Below are 16,208 nucleotides of genomic sequence, written 5' to 3' on the forward strand. Positions count from 1 at the left end.
AAGTAAGTCACCCAATGATACAGTTCATCTTGTAAATGGATAAGAGAGGAAAATTTAGGGCGGAGAATTGATTGATGTAAAGGGCTACCGTAGCAGAACCTTCATTGGCATAGAAGGCACCCCTGGCTGATGTGCCGGCCAGTTAACGAGAGAAAGTCGACAGTTCCCCACTTCTTTGATACCTGGACTGTCCACTAACACGTCAAGGGTAGTGATCTAGAACCCAAGGCGCTGATCCGCCGTAGGAATATCCTCTCTCTTGTGACTCCTGAAAAAACCCTCGAGATTGGTTGTGGCGACGGTAGGGTATTTCTGGCTATCAAGGTTATCCCCAAGGGTTGCAATTCCGTTTATGCACCAATACGCAAAGCATCTGAGCCCGGCTGTTAGTGCATCTCGGACCAAAACATAGAGAACTGGTAGAGGAAAGCTTACCCAGGAGCCCAAGTCATTACGTCGTTCGGATCCTTCTCGAACTGGCTCCTAACGGTGCTATAGAGCTCGTCAAGGGATCCAAGACGCTTTAGATGCAGGGTGCTTTGGTAATTTTCTCGTAGCTTGCCTTGATTTCCACGGCGCTCTTGCAATCCCCCCGGACTAGTTCTGTCAGCTGATTTGTTCTAGCACGCTGCCTGAGAAACGTTCAACCCACAGCGAAAGATGCTGGAGGCGTTCTTATCGACTATCAGAGCTGCGGTATAGGCCGCGGCGGTCTCATACGTCGTCAGCTCCCATTTCTCGTTGCCCGTGCCCCAGTAGCTAATTGTTTCATTGCTGCTATCAAAGATGTGGAAGAACGGACTCCAGAAGGTCTCCATCAGGGCGCCAACCAGAACATGAACTCCCATAACCTTCTTCTCTACCAAATATTTCTTGATGATCTTGGCCGACTCTTTGGGAAATAGCTCGCCATCCGGGACTTTGGTGTAGTCGACGGAAAAATCGCTAGGCACGTATCGCGGAACACCTTCCTTGACGCACGCGTCGATCAGGATTTTCTGGCCTCGAGTCATGACATCGGTGTCGCCGTAATAGCAGCAGATGAGAATGTCGCAACCGCGAGCCAAGGCTTGAGCGGCGTCCTCGTCATCATATTCACCCTGAACTATATCAATGTTGTAACTGTCAAGGGCTGCCTGTGGAAGTTTCTTTGGGCTCCTGCAGAAACCTCTGATGGTCACATCCGGATATTCCTGTAGTGCCTTGACCAGACACTGTGCAAATTTAGCTGTGAGACCGGCAACACCAACAACAGTCATGATGAGTTGTTAAAGCAAACCTCAGGACGTAAGGATAAGAGAATGAAACAACAGATAACCAATGAGGAGGAAGATAATTTTCGGTGTTGGGGAATGACGAGGTTAAAAAGCCCAAGGCAATACTAAGACTTTTGGAACTACTTAAACGGCGACATGGAACCTGAGCCTTTTTGCTGATAAATCAGCATTTCCCATGCATTACTAGTGGGTCGAGTGAGAGGGGGAGATAGAAAAGGGGAAAAGGAGTGAAATAGGAAAAAGAGAAGGGGGGGTGAGGTGTATGATCTTTTCTTTAAATTTCTCGACGTGAACTGAAGACTTTTGCTGAATATCTGTCACGTTCCAGTCTCTTATAGTACTTAGTAGGAGGGGGCAACGGCTGACCATCGCTTCGTGAACCTATTGTGTCCTATGGTGCGCCACCTCGTCCCAAAGATCTCGTAAGCACAAAAGTCCCGTCACACTAGCTTTTGCTGTTTGATAGCATGGTCAATTAGGCACAATATGCATATATTTTATCTGCGCCCCGGAAAGCTATTATATTGAAGTGCTTTAATTGTATCAGTAATCAAGACCTCGTCATAGACACGCAGCTCAGGGCGCGGTCTTCCTAAACTCAATCAAATTCTTGTCGCCAAAGGCTGACGCGAGACGCTCGTCTTGGATCACTCGCAGGTACCAATCCGTAGTCAGACTATATTTGCCCCTCAGCTCCGCGTCAATGACTTGAGCGAAGCCCCAGTACAGCCCCGCGACAACCGAAATGTCGGCCAGGCTAAGCTGCTGCGTGGCAATGTATTGGCGGCCTTGTAGCTGCTTCTCCAGTACTTCAAGGGATATAGTGAGACGTTGGAAGCAGGCTTTGTCGGACTCTTCGTTAAAAGAGGCCATGCCGTACCGCCACATGATCATGGTCGTCAGGGGCTCGAACAGCTCGTGGTCGGCAAAGCTGATCCACTGCCTGATGACAGCTCGCTCTCCTGCGGTGGAACCCAGCAGTTGGGCGCTTGCAGGGCCACACTCGGCAGCATATTGGGCGATGGCGTCAGACTCGAAAAGGGCGAGTCCTTCGTCAATGGATCTGAAAGTGGGAACTCTGCCCAAGGGGAAGTCGGCGAGGAAGTCGGGAGTTTTGTTCGTCTTGCCCATGACAAAGTCGGGGGCGTGGTCAATCGTGCGACCATTCATTGCTGCCACGGCCTGGACCTGTGTAGGGTGTCAGCGAGGGGCAAGGCAGATCAAGGAGACCGGATCCTGGGGGAAGCATTGGCTGGATTGGTCGCACTATACCTTCATGGCCCTGGGATTGAATGGGTAAGTCCAGATGGTTCCAATTGAGCCCATGATGGCAGATGGGATGGTTGGCGGATGTCGTCGTAGGTGAGTCAGCAAGCATGACAGTGGACGAGTGAAGAATCTGGAAAAGACGTGCGTTCAAAACCTCGAAGGTGCTCAAGAACGTCACGATGCGGTATTTATTTTTGCAGAACATACCAGCGCTCCCGTCCCCCGACCACTTTTATTGAGTTCCTTCTCTCAAGACTGAAGCTTGATTAGGTAACTCCTGACGGACGGTAGAGTTAACTCCATCAACAGGCCCCGCTCGTCCCCGTTCCGAGATTGACCCACCCCGGTGGCGCCGCAAGCGGAGCCTAGTCCCGTCAGTAACTTGCATTAGCTCCTGAAGTGGAAACTTTGGTTCGAGGTATTAGCGGAAACCAACGTCAGTTGGTTGCATGATTAAGGAGGATGTGACATGAGTACTTGTACACACAAGTACATGAGATAGTCGACTGAATACACTTTAATTTGCCAAGAGTCAAGATGTCTCACTACTTTGCAAACGTCAACTGTTGGCTAGACCATCTAGAGCAAAAGCAAGTGGTCATGGCCACTCGCCATGGAAGGTCGACCGGATCCACGGCCGACCGTAATATCGTAAGTGCAGTAGGGTATTACCAGGGAGAATAGCAAATAGCAAATAGTATTGAATTGAACCACAGAAATATGTCTAAGCAGCTTTCGGGCTTTCAGGAGGTAGACCTTTTGACCAGAGTACGCCTGCCCCGCGCGGGGCCCTCAAAGCGTAACGACAATCTTCTTTGCAGACACACCTTTGCGCTGTTTATCCATAGCACTCTGCACATCGTTCAGACCGTGTCCAGAAACGAAGGGATCGGGCTTAGCCTAGAAGGAGCCACTCTCTAGGGCTTCGGGAATGAACCTCTTCCAGATCCATTCACCGATATGTTAGTTGGGCTCCTGGATGATAGCAAAAGCAACGACTGCGTAGTACTGTCAGAATCACAAGCATTAGGAATCAGGTGGCTTCTCACCGTAACTAGGGCTGAATCGCTTGGTACTCTTGCTGCTCGGGAGGACGCTGGCAACAGGAACCTTCCTGTCAAGTCGGTCAAGGATGGCAGACACAGCATCGAAGCTAGCATCCTCGCCGATGGCATCATAGACTCCAATGAAGTCGGGTTTCTCGAGGGCGGTGGCAATGTCTTCGACAACGGTGGGAGACTTGTAGTCGAAGACAAAATCAGCACCCAGGCTCTCCACTAGTTTATGGTTGGCGGGGGAAGCTGTGCTGATGACTGCCACACCAGAAGCAGCAGCTAGTTGAATGGCCGTTGCGCCTACGGATGACGCGCCACCCCATATCAAGATGGTCTTCCCATCCTTAGCAGGCTTCTTGACCAAGGGCAGCGGCAGGTTGAGAAGGTTCTTGGTGAATAAACCGGCGCAGGCTGTCGAGATGGCAAGAGGAAGGACGACAGCCTCTTCGAAAGTCATCGAGTCGGGAATGGGAGATACCAAGGAATCAGTGGCAACTGGATAGCATTGGAAAGCCGAGTTGGCGGGGTTCCTGGTCATGAGGCTATGACAATGCCTGTTTCATCCAGCTCAAATATGAGTAATTTGTGCTGGCACCTCGGTCGTTCTATGAAGAGTTGAACTTACGCAATGACTCTGTCGCCCTTCTTGAAACGCGTGACGCCTGCTCCAACCTCCTCCACGAATCCAGCCGCGTCTTCACCTAGAATAAAAGGATACTCTGACAGATATCTCCCGTGGATCCTACATGTGTCAGCACACGAATCGTTGACCGTTGCATCGAAGGAGAAGCGGGAGACTTACTGAATCTTCCAATCCACAGGGTTCTGGCAGGTACACCGTTAGTTGGACTATAATTCCAGTCGAGATATTAAACAGGGAGGAAACCAACAATTGAGACAGCAGCATTGTTGATGACAATCTCTCCGGGGCCTGCAGATGGCTTAGGTGCTCCCCGTATGTTGAGAGGATAGCTGGAGGGTGAGTCGATCCAGGCAGCTTTGTTCTCGGCCATCGTGTGCGGTACGCTCTGTTGATTGCAAGTTGTGTATTTCCACGATGAGGAGAAGGTAAGCTGTGTGGGAGGGGAAATCAAGGGGGTCATATAGAGAGTGCTAGGATGCACAATTATCGAAGAACCCCAAGTCTTTTGAATTAGTAAGGCTTGTGGGCTTTTCGGTACCGTACACCATGTACTGCTGCCAGGCAAGAAATGGCTCTCCCGGACGGGCGCATGCTTACAATAATGGCACTTCCAGGTGGGTCGGATAACATTCGCACCCTTCTTGTAGTGTACTTTTCGTTGCCCTGCAATGTCTCAAGTATTTGACACCCCTGGCGTCGGCTTGCGCGGCACATGCTCCGGGTCCCACTTGGTTCAATATATCCATTGTCATTCAAGGCGAAGTAGCTTCCTATCTGAGTAATAATATAGATGGCATCTGTTCTGAGTCAATTCTGTTGGGATGGCAGGTACTCTTTCCCCATATGAGTTCCAGTAATTGGCTCATATCCCTGCAACCTATAAACTCTGTGTCCTCTAGTAGGTCAAGAGATGCTTTTCACTTGTTGTCTGTTCTACGTTAAGATTGAGTAACGTGTCAACTCGAGGTTGAGTAATAGCGCTCTGTGGCTTTGGTAGTGGACAGCAAAAGCCTACTAAAAGGGAGTGACGGGACTACGTGTGGGCTTCTACAATATACCAACTTCTTGAAGCTCAAGACGGCTGTTTTGTAGTTTTCCTTTGACCTCTACTTACTTTTCCCTTATTGACTCCAGACGCCCTCAACCCCCGCCCTGATACCTGCGATCAAGAATACCTCCGTCCTCGTCATCGGCGGCTCGTCTGGTATCGGCTACGGAGTTGCCAACAAGGCCCTTGCCGAAGGAGCCAGAGTTCACATCGTGTCTTCGAATCCCTCCCGCCTTGAGCAGAGCGTCGCTGCCTTGAAGCAGAAGCACATTGGAGCAGACGTCTCGAGCCAGCCATGCGATCTGGTGGACCCTAACGTGGAACGGAACCTCGAGAAGGTTCTCGAGTCCATCGAGCCGCTTGACCACATTGTCTACACCGCCGGGGACGCACTCGCCATCGTACCGCTGGCCCAGATAAATCTCGATTCGATTCACAAGGCGAGCCACATTCGGTTTACTGTTCCTCTTCTACTGGCTAAGCTTGCCCCGCGGTATTTGAAGCTGAACTACCGCCATACAATCTCACATACCCCAACCGCTTGTTCAGCTTGAACAAGTCCCGGACTGGCGACCAGGATAGGTCTGGGGGCCAAGGTGTCTGGATCTGGGAGGTTCAGCGAGGATAGGAGGAGCTTGAGGCCATGCCGAGCAGATCTGGCAATGCCGTGCTTTTTGCCCGGATGCTCCGATGCACGTTTAGGACTCAAAGCAAACCCGCATTTGGTACATATAATAGCTGCTTCAGGCAAATTGTAATAAAGGCTGAGCCTCTCGAGCTTCTGCAGCTTTGCTGGGGGTAAAATGGGATGGCTACGTTGTTCATGAACAGAAGAGCGGGCCATAATGACTAAGCATATATAAATATAATAGACAGGATGGAATGGCGGAGATGGAGTAGATATTATACGAAGATGATAAACACGTGAGTTTCAGTAGACAATGGTAATGAATGTTCTTTAGGTCTGGAGTAGTCAAGTTGTTGAACTCGACAAGGGTCAGCCGACGGAAACGCGACGCGTTTCGTGTTTTAGGTTTTCTAATTTCATTAGTGCGGTGCGAGAAACGCAGTGCGTTTCCATCAGGGAAAATATGGGTCAAAAGTTCTAGACGATGATTGGTCAAAAACAGGAAACGCAGTGCGTTTCTGGCGATAATTCTTGAGTAGGGATTTTTGGGCCACTCGCTTGTCTGGCCCACTCGCTTATCATACACGTTAAAAGTAATAAATTTTTTTATCTTATAGTACAGATTGCAGCCTATTGGGCTCTCAGGAGATAACTTAATTGATTTTAGTATGTAGTACTAGGCTTGAAAAATGCGAGGAGCTGGTTCCTTCCTTGTTTATGTATCAAGACACGCATGCCGTGCGTCCTCTATCTTTTGTCTTCTCGAGAAACCCACGATACGATACGTGCCGGTTGCAGTTGCACAGCGAGGCTGTCTGGACTATGTCATAACCTGCGCTTCCGTGCGTCTAGGCCCTGACTGCCGAGCCCTGGATCCATTCTTATTTTTTAAGTCCGATAACCTTTGCAGCGGTAATTCCAGGAAGGCCGAAGAGGCCGAGATCTTCACTCCCGCTCTCAGCCGCTTCCACTTACCTAACCTGGGTAGGTAGGAGGTACGGTACCCAACTTAATCTCCGAGGACCGAGAGCTGAGTCGCGGCATTCGGGTTCTTTCATCCATGCACGTGTACTTGCCCTGTCCGGCCAGCCGAGCAACTCATCGTACCAGCAACAAAGTCTTCGTACAAGGTAACGGACGAAATGCCGTCTTGAACGTGACGTAGGCGGCTTGGATACATATTTCTCTATTTAACTCGTGTTCATGATTGCTTGCCGGTAACCTTTTTGTTTCTGTCAATTACACCACTTATCAACGTCTATTCCTGGGCTTAACTCTAATCTTCAACTCACTTTCCAATGCCAGAAACAAGATACTCGATGCATGGCCCCTATGTCGGCACGCACCGGGCCTCGCCAGACGACGAGGATGTTGCAGTGGAGATGTCAATAACAAGAACGCGAACAAATGGCCCCAAACCCAAGGCTACCGCAGTGGACATGATGAAGGCTTTGATCCCCGCAGCCATTATGATCCTTGGTATCTTTTGGATCAACGCATCCCACATCTTTGGTCTCTTCCATAATCAAGGCGAATACGTCAAGCGGGCGAAAGTTGCCCTTGCTGACTTCGATGGTGGTGACTTCGGTACAGCACTGCGGATTGCGGCAGCGGCAAACAATCAATCTTACGAGTTCCCGACTTACGTCAACGTCGATACCTCGTCAACATCGCCAGATCAGATCAGGCAGGATGTCTTTGATGGGAAGTACTGGGCCGCAATTGTCGTCCAACCGGGAGCAACGGCTCGATTCGAGGAAGCGGCTAACGGCACCACCGCTTCATACGATCCTAGCGATGTCTACACCTACTATCTCTTGACAGCCAGATACTACACGTTGTATGCCGGTGGTATACAGTCATCAACCATCACTACCGCAAGCGCAGCCGCCGGAATATTCAGCGCACAATTTATCGGACCCAAACTTGGGAGCGGCGAATTCGCAAACACAACCGCATCCCTGAGCGCGCTGACGACTCCAGCACGAGCCGTCGGTGCCAGTGCATCGATCCACGATTTCAGCGACATGGACGATAAAGCCTTCCTCAACACCATTGGGGCCGTCTTCCCAATCCTGATGCAATTCTTCTTCATCATGGCTTGGAACGGTATTTGCAACGGTATGCATCTCTACGCCGCCTACGATGTCAAAACGCATATTTACGCCCGGCTCTTCTGGAGTATCTTCTGGCCTCTCGTTTGTGGTCTCTGTTCCACAGGCTGGATGTACACATTCCGCGGCTCCTACCCATTGGACGCAAAGATGTTTTTCGCAACCTGGGCTGTCACTTGGGTGTTTGCCATGATCAGCTTCGATGTCTTGGATGTTATCACTGGCTTCGTGCCCATTGCGTTTGTCACGTTTTGTTTCCTAACCTGGGTTGTTTTCAACGTCGCTGCTGCCATCGGTGCACCTGACCTCCTCAACAACTGGTATCGCATTAATTACTTCTTCCCGTCGCTACATTGGTATCAGACCCTCATCACAATTATCGCGTCTGGTGCTGTCAACAAGCTGCATTACACTCTGCCGACGCTTGCAGGCTGGCTTATCTTGATGAAGGCTCTGTCACCATTTGCAACCAGGTACCGGATCAACAAGGCGAAGCACGTGTTCCGGTACTTGCACGAGAAGGATGCCCTCGACGCTCCACACTAAGTTTCTTTTGTATGCGTTTTTTCTTCCTGTTTGAGAGCGTTCTGGTGTGCGGTTTGGGAGAATATAGATAGATTACAGACCATTTCCAACTTTTGGTAGTATCCCCGATATATTTTCAACTGTCGATCGAAGGAGAAAGTTTCGCAATAGAACTATATAATATTAAGATATTTGCAAAAGGGAAAAAATAAGAGGCATTTAGGGAAGGAATAATTAGGACACTGCTATTATCTGTAGTGTTAACATTAATATAATTAATTAATAGCGACTTTGGCACCAGTCTCAGAGGGGAATAGGATATCTCGAAAAATATCGCTGGGGCGTTCACTATCGGCACCGGCATGCAACCGGGGTTCAGGTGCATTAAATATACCCCTCAATAAACACTAGGCGGCCGCTACTGGCACCAGAGGTGACTTTACTTCTAACAAGGAGGAGATAGAAGATTGTTTGGTGGCTACCTTCAAGGCCTCTACCACCAAGATCGACGACATGAAGAGGATTCCCCTCAGAGGAGAAGGCGATACTAGCACCTTCCCCTACACAGAGCAACTTCTATCAGACTCACATTTCCAGCTTCTTTGCCAACTGCTTATGGCTCATTGACGATGACAACGCCTCTTTCCGTACTGCCATTGGGAATGGAAAGACGTGGATGTTGAGACTAGAACAGTCAAAGCTTCCTTGATAGTCACTAACGTAGAAACAACAAAAACCGGAGACTCGTCGATATTGTCCTCAATGGTGACATAGCAACTCACCTGATCGGCATACTACCGTGGAGAATGAGGAAGACTGCACTAAGAAGGGCAAACGTTACCTCTGGCTCGATGCAAACGGCGAAGACCACTGCCTCTACCTGACTGCACTCAACGGCGGTCGTGGATGTATCGGAGGAGAGTGCAAGAAAGATCCCATTGACTGCGCAGCTACTCAGTTTAATCTCGATGTTGGCAACAAGCTCTATGACTCTATCACCATATAAGGAGTTAGTCTTGCGGTATGTGCGATACCAGACGCATTAGGAGAGCTTGCTTTACTAACAACGCTTCACAGATTTACTGCTCCATCAACGGCTCGCCCGGCCTGGACCGCACCAACCTGCCGCTTGATTGTTCTCTCCCCCGTTGCTTCTTTAACCTCCCGGCATGCAAGGCCTCGTTTGGTAGCTTCCATAAGACTGAGATCTACCTGCTTTCAGCTGTCCCCAGCCAGGCCCTTCACAACTTCTAACATGAGTCTTCGATAGTCTATAAAACTAGCTTAGACTTAAGCCTCAGTCTCTCACCATTCTTCATAAAATACCACGGAATTGGAATCATTGCAATTGCAAGAAAGGCTAAGAGGCTGTTTCCCCAGCCCAAGCCAAGAGATTCATACATTCGAGGTCCTGCGAGAGGTAAAAATGCCGCAGTGACAGACCGCAGCACTGTGTGAGCGGCGAGGGCAGATGCTGCAGCTTCTGGGCCAAAGCAGTCGACGAGATAGATCATCGAGGGCATCTAATGATTTGTGTGAGTTGATAGAACGGCCTATGGTAGGCAGAAAAGCCATACGTGGGTGGACTTACCACGACGAAGATAAAGCCAATACCAACAAAAGCCGAGCCAATAATAGGCACAATCCAATGTGCTTTTTCATCGGTACTCCAGCCATACCAGAACATTCCTGCAGGTATAGTCCAAGACAAGTAAGCCATCAACGGGATTCGATCCTCGGGCCTGGGCTCCCCACCTCTCTGTTCTGCACGTTTACGCATAATCTTGTCACTGAAATTGCCTTGGGCGATAAGGCCTCCAAGTGTGCCGACTCCCATACCAAGGTAGCAAAGGCCGGTAATGCCCATGTCGAAACCATATTGACCACTGAAGACATTTGAGAAGGTGGTTAGAAGTAGAAACATAAGACCAAAGCAGAACGCTGCGTATAGAGCGAGGAAGAGGACGACAGGCGATAGAAAGAGAAGTTTGAAGGGTCGTAAAATGCTTCGCTTTAGCTTTGCCGAAACATCTCTTCCGGCAGAGACTAGAGGAAGCCCCAGAGACATTCGGCGCTGATTCTCTTTCTGCAAGAGGATCACGGGAGCATATGTCTCCCGCAGGGAATACGCAGCCAAAGGGATAAGGGCCTCGGTCTCCAAGCTTCTTAGTCAAACATTCCAAAAAGACACTAGAAGTGCTCGACTCACACATATAGCCATAAGTCGAAATACCCAACGCCATCCTATGTTTTGGCCCACAAAGCCACCGACCACCGGGCCAATGGTTGGGCCCATAATAGGTCCAATGGCAATGAGAGCCATCCACTTGCCCCTTTGTTGCCTAGGAACCAGGTCTGCGAGGGTTCCGCCGCTCAAAGCGAGAGATGCAGCACCGCCACAGCCGGAAAGCAATCGAAAGACCATGAACATGGCAAGGCTTGTTGAGAAGGCACACCCAAGGACAAACCCGACAAAGATGATGGTTGATATTATGTAAATGGGAAAGCGACCGTAGACCTCCGACAGAGGAGCCCATATGAGCGGACCGATAGCGAAACCGAGGACGTAGATGGAGACGGAGAGGGATGATAGGGTTCGGCTAGAGAAGTCAAAGTTGTGCATTAGAAGCTTGCCGGCTGGGGCAAACATAGTCGATGCAAGGTTGCTAACATTGTCAAAAGCTTGGTTCATTTACCAAGACGGGGAGACTCAAGAAAAAAGATGGATTACTTACGAAACCAACTGAACCAACGCAATGAGAACAATATGCGCTGTCCTCTTCCGCGGCGGCCAGTTCATAGGGTTGTCAGGGTCCTCTGGTCCGTCCCAGTCTAGAGCGTCTGGGTCATCTTTTTCGAACTGTCGTTGAGTTTCGATATCGTCACTTTGGCGTTCTGCTATCGGCGGAGAATCACGACGAACTTGGTTTGTTTCATCTTGTTTCGCCTCGAGTAAGCGAGGAGTAGCGCTGTCCTGCTGTATTGAGCTCATGGTGTTTATGATCACAAGGCTGTATAGCATGCATGCGCATTGAAAAAGACATTGACACACAGGAAGTCACGGATGCAGGTTGCAGGCATTATTCACGAATTCCTGTCTTCGTGTCGACTGTCATCATCTCTACGGAGTAGTTTACTCACTTACTGGAGAGTTCCGAGATTGAAGGCGGCGGCGGCACTCTGTCTGTGACGAGAACCGGTCACTGCCGTTGGTGGAATGAATCCCCTGGGGCTCGGCGCTTCGGTCGTCGGTCCTCGCTTCTGAGTTTCGGCCGTTGGCCTTCGGTTCTCAGAACCGCTGTTGACCCCAGGTTCATTCTGCGCTAAATTGGCAACACAACCAAAGACAGTAATGATCGACACGGCACTTCTCGTTTCCTTTTCGACAACGTAATAATTATTCGGTGATCCTTGGAGGCAGAGGCTCCCAATGAAGGAGGCAGAAAAGTAACAACGTCAATTGAATCAAGTGCGGAAAGCTCGGTGGTATGATATCTCGATACATATGTCAACAACTAATGATATAATTATGCTTCTTGTAACAGTGATGAATAGTAAGTAGCTTGATTCAAAATCGAGAAATCGAAGAACACATGCAGTCGAAAAGGTGATATATCGGCTTCCTCACATCGTCGCCCTCGTTCATAAAGAGGAGCCTATGCCGCCTGCCGCCTGCCGCCTCAGCTCATCACTCACGCAGATGCTCATCAAACCACACAATTGCCTGGTAGAAAGCCTGCTCCTTTGCCCACTTCCAATGACGAACAAGATACTACACCAATAGTCAGGATATGTCACGCCCTTTGCTTATTTACCTTGTCCTCCCTATAAGTACAAGGATCAATTCCTCCTTGGACTCACCTTGGCACCAAAACAATACCCAACAGCGCCCAGTTTCTTTACTCCATACTCCTCCCTCAGGAATTTGATGGCATCCAGAACAATAGGATCAACAGCTGGTTCATTATGTGGGTTGTCACCCGTGGAGCCGCCCGCAAGCCACTTGAAAATGTCTACCTCGTCATTTACAACTGCCCGTACAGGCAAGGGATCACCGTTGAAAGTGTCGAGCAGTAAGGTCAAGTAGCCGTTTGACGCAAACTCGTCAGAAAGGAGACGACTGTTTTTCCAGATACCCATAATGTCAGGTAAAAATAGAATGGCACTAGACTTTTATTATTTATATTGCGCAGTAGTGCTAGGTGAAAATATATTTTATAAAACTTGATTATTCATTATTGAGGTGAGAGTTCTTCTCGGGTTTATATCTCTAGATGATTTCATCTAGGACTTTGAACTCTAAATCTAGGACTTTCAGACTAACAGTCTGAACCCTGAAGGGAAGGGGGATCCCCGGATTTTCAACAACTTTTTGGCCTTGTCTGGTGGCGGTGTTGCAAGGTAGGCTTCATGCTTACCGCCGGTGATGCGTATGGCTTTACCCTGTAGGGCACCTCTGATAAAGATGAGTTGGAATAATTCTCAAGATAATGTGAAAAATGGAACAGGAGTCTTACTCATGTCTAAAGCCAACTGTGCAACATTGTGCGGGAGGATAAGAAGTCATCTCTCGTTATGGTGAGGGGGTACGTTTGGTAACGTTAGGCTTTCCGAGACTTTGAAAAGATCCAAAAACAAGCTTCGGTACGAAATCCGATATACGAGAAGTTCATGCTGGGTTGGGGATGAGGGTGCCTTTAATGGAGATTGCATCAAGGGTCAATCCAATATCAAGTTCCGCCTGGTCTGCTTAATGTTTTAGGTGCCTCAGGCACATCCCTCTCATCATTTAATTAGCGGCAATAGAGTGGATTTGAATTGCCGATGTCCGTAATACCTACGGCTTTATACCCTGATGGTGTTGATTCACCTACCTGCTTTGGAAAGTCTTGTCTGTTCCGAAACATCACTAATTCCGACGATACATAAGCTCTCCTGCGGCTGGTAATAATCCTGGGACTTGGGAATCTCCTCTCGAACACGAATAGTGGCGATAACATTGCGCATGGACGTTTCTTACGTAAATCTACAGAAGCTTCCTACTCAAAATGCCCACTGATCCCATAGCACAAACTGTTCACTGGTGTTGAAAATTTCATTCCACTGAGCCAATCTAGAAGATTCAACACTGTCAGATGACTTTTCAGTAACATTTTGCTCCTGCGACCCAGCCGCTGATTGCTCCAACCCTGTTCGTAGATGATCCTCTTCACGAGGATAAACACTAGTAATGGCATCCATGGCTCCCATGACTATATCTGGATTGTTTCCTTGCGTCAAAAACCAGTTCTGGGAGCGCCATTCTAAGCTCGGCGTACTTGCTGCCGAGAGTGCAGTGGGCAAGTGATCTTGCTCAGACCTTGGAAGATCGTTCGGCACCATCCATGGAAGTGTGCTCCCACCACTCTTACCGGGTTCTGATTCCAGGGTTCTTGGTGTGCGCGTATAATTTGATGGGTTATGGTGTTTTCGAATATCCGCAGATGGTCTGCTCTTGAGCTGCTGGAGCCGCCTCTTGTTCACACACTGAATAAGATTAAACAGCGGTTGCCAGAGTGGTTCTTCCTTGATAGATTCTGGGCATGTCTCCAAAGTTTTCATGACGATATTCCAGGCATGTTCTGCCATAGCATCGAATTCTGAAACGGAGAGCCGACAAAGCACTAGAACGAGTGGCTGCCACTGAACGAAACCGTAGAATTGCCATGCCCATCTCCTTGTGGACGGGCCATGCTGGAGCATATGTATGTCTTCGAGAACTCCCAAAGCCAAGATAAATTGCTTATCTCTGCCAAGAGAATTGCCCCTGGCTTGCAAAGACGGCTGTCGAATGTGATCCAGTATGAGTTCATGCCGCCTCACCGCAATAGCTGCCATTGTGCGAGTGAGAAGGCATATCGGTTGGTCTGGCGGTACGGGAACGAGAAATTCCGCAAACTCCTGCTGAGAATATTGGGAAAGGTCGTCGAGCTTGTGAATCGTGTCGACATCGGGTTTCTGACGGCAGGGGTACATGGAAGCCGTCGCGGTCTTGACATGCTTGCTAACCTTTGTTATTCTATTTCTCAATAGGCATAGAGTTGTTTGTGTGTGCCCTGGTTTAGCTTCTGGTAAGGCTGTCATTTGCTGGTGCATGTCGTCGTCGTCTAGATTCGATGGGAGGCGTGTGTCAAAGACAGCGTCGGATATTGACAGTCCTGGCACCTGGAAGTCACCAGTGGCAAACTCGAGGACATAGATATAACACCACGCCCGACGTCGCATCTCGGCCTCGAAAGGGGTTATATCAGGAAAATGGGAGCCGTCACGGTGCAGCCCAATAGCTACTGCTATCCGAGAGATTAGTCCGGTTATAGCCCAGACATATCTCTGAGACTCCTCTAGACGAATAAGGAGGGTGTATATGATCAGGGCTTGGACAACAGAGAGCTCCTTCGTATTGATAAAGTCGGCACGCGAAAAAGAGCCTTCTGTTCCAAGCCTGAATCGAGATACAAGCTCTTTCTTATCACAGCGAAAGTGGACTTGAACCTAAACCCACGCACTGGGTTAAATCAGATAATCCCGACATGATTCGACGTGGCTGGGGTTTTACCTCGTCCCTAGTTAGAGAGGTGACAGCTGCCAATGCAATGCTAAACATCAATGGCTCCATAAAAGACGGCAGCAAGCTGAAGTTGCCTCGAGAATCATGAATCATTCTGGAAACAGTCGGAACGTGCAGCACCTTGATAGAGGAATCGACATTCTCGACGTAAGTCTGCCAGATGAAGAGCATTTGAGAGGGTAAAGGCCTCAGATCTTCCGTTCTCGCCGAGCTCATAGAACGGTTGCTGAAAATGAAGCTGCCTGCACTATTGGATAAGGCCCTATGATTGGACTGAAGGTTTGGTGTATAGACAGAGTCATCGTCGTCATCTTCCGAATCAGGTATGTTGATATGGTTTTTAATTGTATCAAGCTTTATCAAAGTAGTCAGCAGTCAATCTACTACATAATCTACTGGAAGCCCCCTCTAACAATGGTATTAAGGAGAATGCTGTCTTACCTCCTGTTGTATATCTGCCCATAAGCCATCGCCGACGTACAGTCTCCCTTGTTCTTTGTCAACCATGACACCAACATCTGGCGAGTCATTTGAAGGCGTGTAGTGATGCCGCCATATTGCTGAAGAAGACGCCATAGCCTCACCCTGTTCCATGTCGTCACTCACTGACATCTCACTGTTGGTGAAGTCTTCATCCTGTTCAGTTTGGCTTCCACCGCGCAAAGTGGTCACCACATTCTCCAGCCGACGGATACGATCCATAAGATCAGTCTCTTTCTCACTTCGAACCATGGGTTCCCGCCTCATGCGTTGCGGCTGTCGTAGTATGCGACCGGTAGTTGGAAAGACACACTCCCGACCGGCTTTGGTGCAGTTGAAACACGGACGTCGACGGTCACAACGGACTTTGCGTTCCTTGCAGCTCACACAGTTACGCGGTGCTTGTGCCTGGTTCATGGACATGGCTGCAGCTAAGTCCGTGGGGTCTAAGTGCTAACAGGATATGAGTTGCAAGACTCGGATGGTTGACATGGAGTTAATGGACGTTGGAAAATGCGGGGGAAAGGTGTCGGCTTTCGGTCGTCGGAGTTTAATTTGACCC

At 49.2% G+C, this 16,208-nt stretch overlaps 8 protein-coding genes across 8 annotated transcripts; 2 read left to right on the forward strand and 6 right to left on the reverse strand.

Annotated features, from left to right (window-relative positions):
- Positions 1-119: 119 nt before the first annotated feature.
- Positions 120-1,259, reverse strand: BKA55DRAFT_714065 (uncharacterized protein; the record flags this gene model as incomplete). Its single annotated transcript, XM_046200855.1, has 3 exons — positions 120-373; positions 436-597; positions 649-1,259. The coding sequence occupies 3 exons, from the start codon at positions 1,257-1,259 to the stop codon at positions 217-219; spliced, it is 930 nt and encodes a 309-aa protein (XP_046043331.1). The 3' UTR covers positions 120-216.
- Positions 1,260-1,853: 594 nt separating this feature from the next.
- Positions 1,854-2,656, reverse strand: BKA55DRAFT_714077 (glutathione S-transferase; the record flags this gene model as incomplete). The annotated part of the gene is made up of 2 exons (XM_046200856.1): positions 2,550-2,656; positions 1,854-2,465 (listed from the first exon to the last, which is right to left on the reverse strand). The coding sequence occupies exons 1-2, from the start codon at positions 2,601-2,603 to the stop codon at positions 1,854-1,856; spliced, it is 666 nt and encodes a 221-aa protein (XP_046043332.1). The 5' UTR covers positions 2,604-2,656.
- Positions 2,657-3,509: 853 nt separating this feature from the next.
- On the reverse strand, positions 3,510-4,614 carry BKA55DRAFT_598532 (chaperonin 10-like protein; the record flags this gene model as incomplete). The annotated part of the gene is made up of 5 exons (XM_046196250.1): positions 3,510-3,544; positions 3,596-4,155; positions 4,227-4,343; positions 4,404-4,426; positions 4,477-4,614. 5 exons carry the CDS (start codon positions 4,612-4,614, stop codon positions 3,510-3,512), a joined length of 873 nt encoding a protein of 290 aa, XP_046043333.1.
- A 785-nt stretch (positions 4,615-5,399) lies between these two features.
- BKA55DRAFT_714082 (uncharacterized protein) lies at positions 5,400-5,846 on the forward strand (the record flags this gene model as incomplete). Its single annotated transcript, XM_046200857.1, has 1 exon — positions 5,400-5,846. A coding segment is annotated over one exon (447 nt), but the record flags the coding sequence as incomplete, so codon positions are not given.
- A 1,210-nt stretch (positions 5,847-7,056) lies between these two features.
- Positions 7,057-8,651, forward strand: BKA55DRAFT_714091 (uncharacterized protein; the record flags this gene model as incomplete). The annotated part of the gene is made up of 2 exons (XM_046200858.1): positions 7,057-8,354; positions 8,465-8,651. Exons 1-2 carry the CDS (start codon positions 7,219-7,221, stop codon positions 8,649-8,651), a joined length of 1,323 nt encoding a protein of 440 aa, XP_046043335.1. The 5' UTR covers positions 7,057-7,218.
- Positions 8,652-9,830: 1,179 nt separating this feature from the next.
- BKA55DRAFT_598534 (major facilitator superfamily domain-containing protein) lies at positions 9,831-11,551 on the reverse strand (the record flags this gene model as incomplete). Its single annotated transcript, XM_046196251.1, has 4 exons — positions 9,831-10,082; positions 10,151-10,672; positions 10,769-11,225; positions 11,295-11,551. The coding sequence occupies 4 exons, from the start codon at positions 11,549-11,551 to the stop codon at positions 9,831-9,833; spliced, it is 1,488 nt and encodes a 495-aa protein (XP_046043336.1).
- Positions 11,552-12,247: 696 nt separating this feature from the next.
- Positions 12,248-13,126, reverse strand: BKA55DRAFT_524936 (uncharacterized protein; the record flags this gene model as incomplete). Its single annotated transcript, XM_046188747.1, has 4 exons — positions 12,248-12,331; positions 12,421-12,724; positions 12,926-13,015; positions 13,077-13,126. 4 exons carry the CDS (start codon positions 13,124-13,126, stop codon positions 12,248-12,250), a joined length of 528 nt encoding a protein of 175 aa, XP_046043337.1.
- A 423-nt stretch (positions 13,127-13,549) lies between these two features.
- BKA55DRAFT_582008 (uncharacterized protein) lies at positions 13,550-16,176 on the reverse strand. The gene is made up of 3 exons (XM_046194085.1): positions 15,608-16,176; positions 15,155-15,520; positions 13,550-15,090 (listed from the first exon to the last, which is right to left on the reverse strand). Exons 1-3 carry the CDS (start codon positions 16,067-16,069, stop codon positions 13,603-13,605), a joined length of 2,316 nt encoding a protein of 771 aa, XP_046043338.1. The 5' UTR covers positions 16,070-16,176; the 3' UTR covers positions 13,550-13,602.
- Positions 16,177-16,208: the final 32 nt, after the last annotated feature.

Source organism: Fusarium redolens (genome assembly GCF_020744475.1).
Source record: "Fusarium redolens strain MPI-CAGE-AT-0023 chromosome Unknown BKA55scaffold_21, whole genome shotgun sequence".
In the NCBI taxonomy this organism is placed as follows: Eukaryota; Fungi; Ascomycota; class Sordariomycetes; order Hypocreales; family Nectriaceae; genus Fusarium; species Fusarium redolens.

Excerpts from the sequence above, each read along its gene's own strand:
- BKA55DRAFT_582008 (XM_046194085.1), bottom strand. The coding sequence starts at position 16,069 with ATGTCCATGAACCAGGCACAAGCACCGCGTAACTGTGTGAGCTGCAAG. Across the intron at positions 15,521-15,607 it reads GGGCAGATATACAACAGGAG|CTTGATACAATTAAAAACCA; the intron begins GTAAGACAGCAT and ends ACTTTGATAAAG. Across the intron at positions 15,091-15,154 it reads CCTCTCTAACTAGGGACGAG|GTTCAAGTCCACTTTCGCTG; the intron begins GTAAAACCCCAG and ends GCGTGGGTTTAG.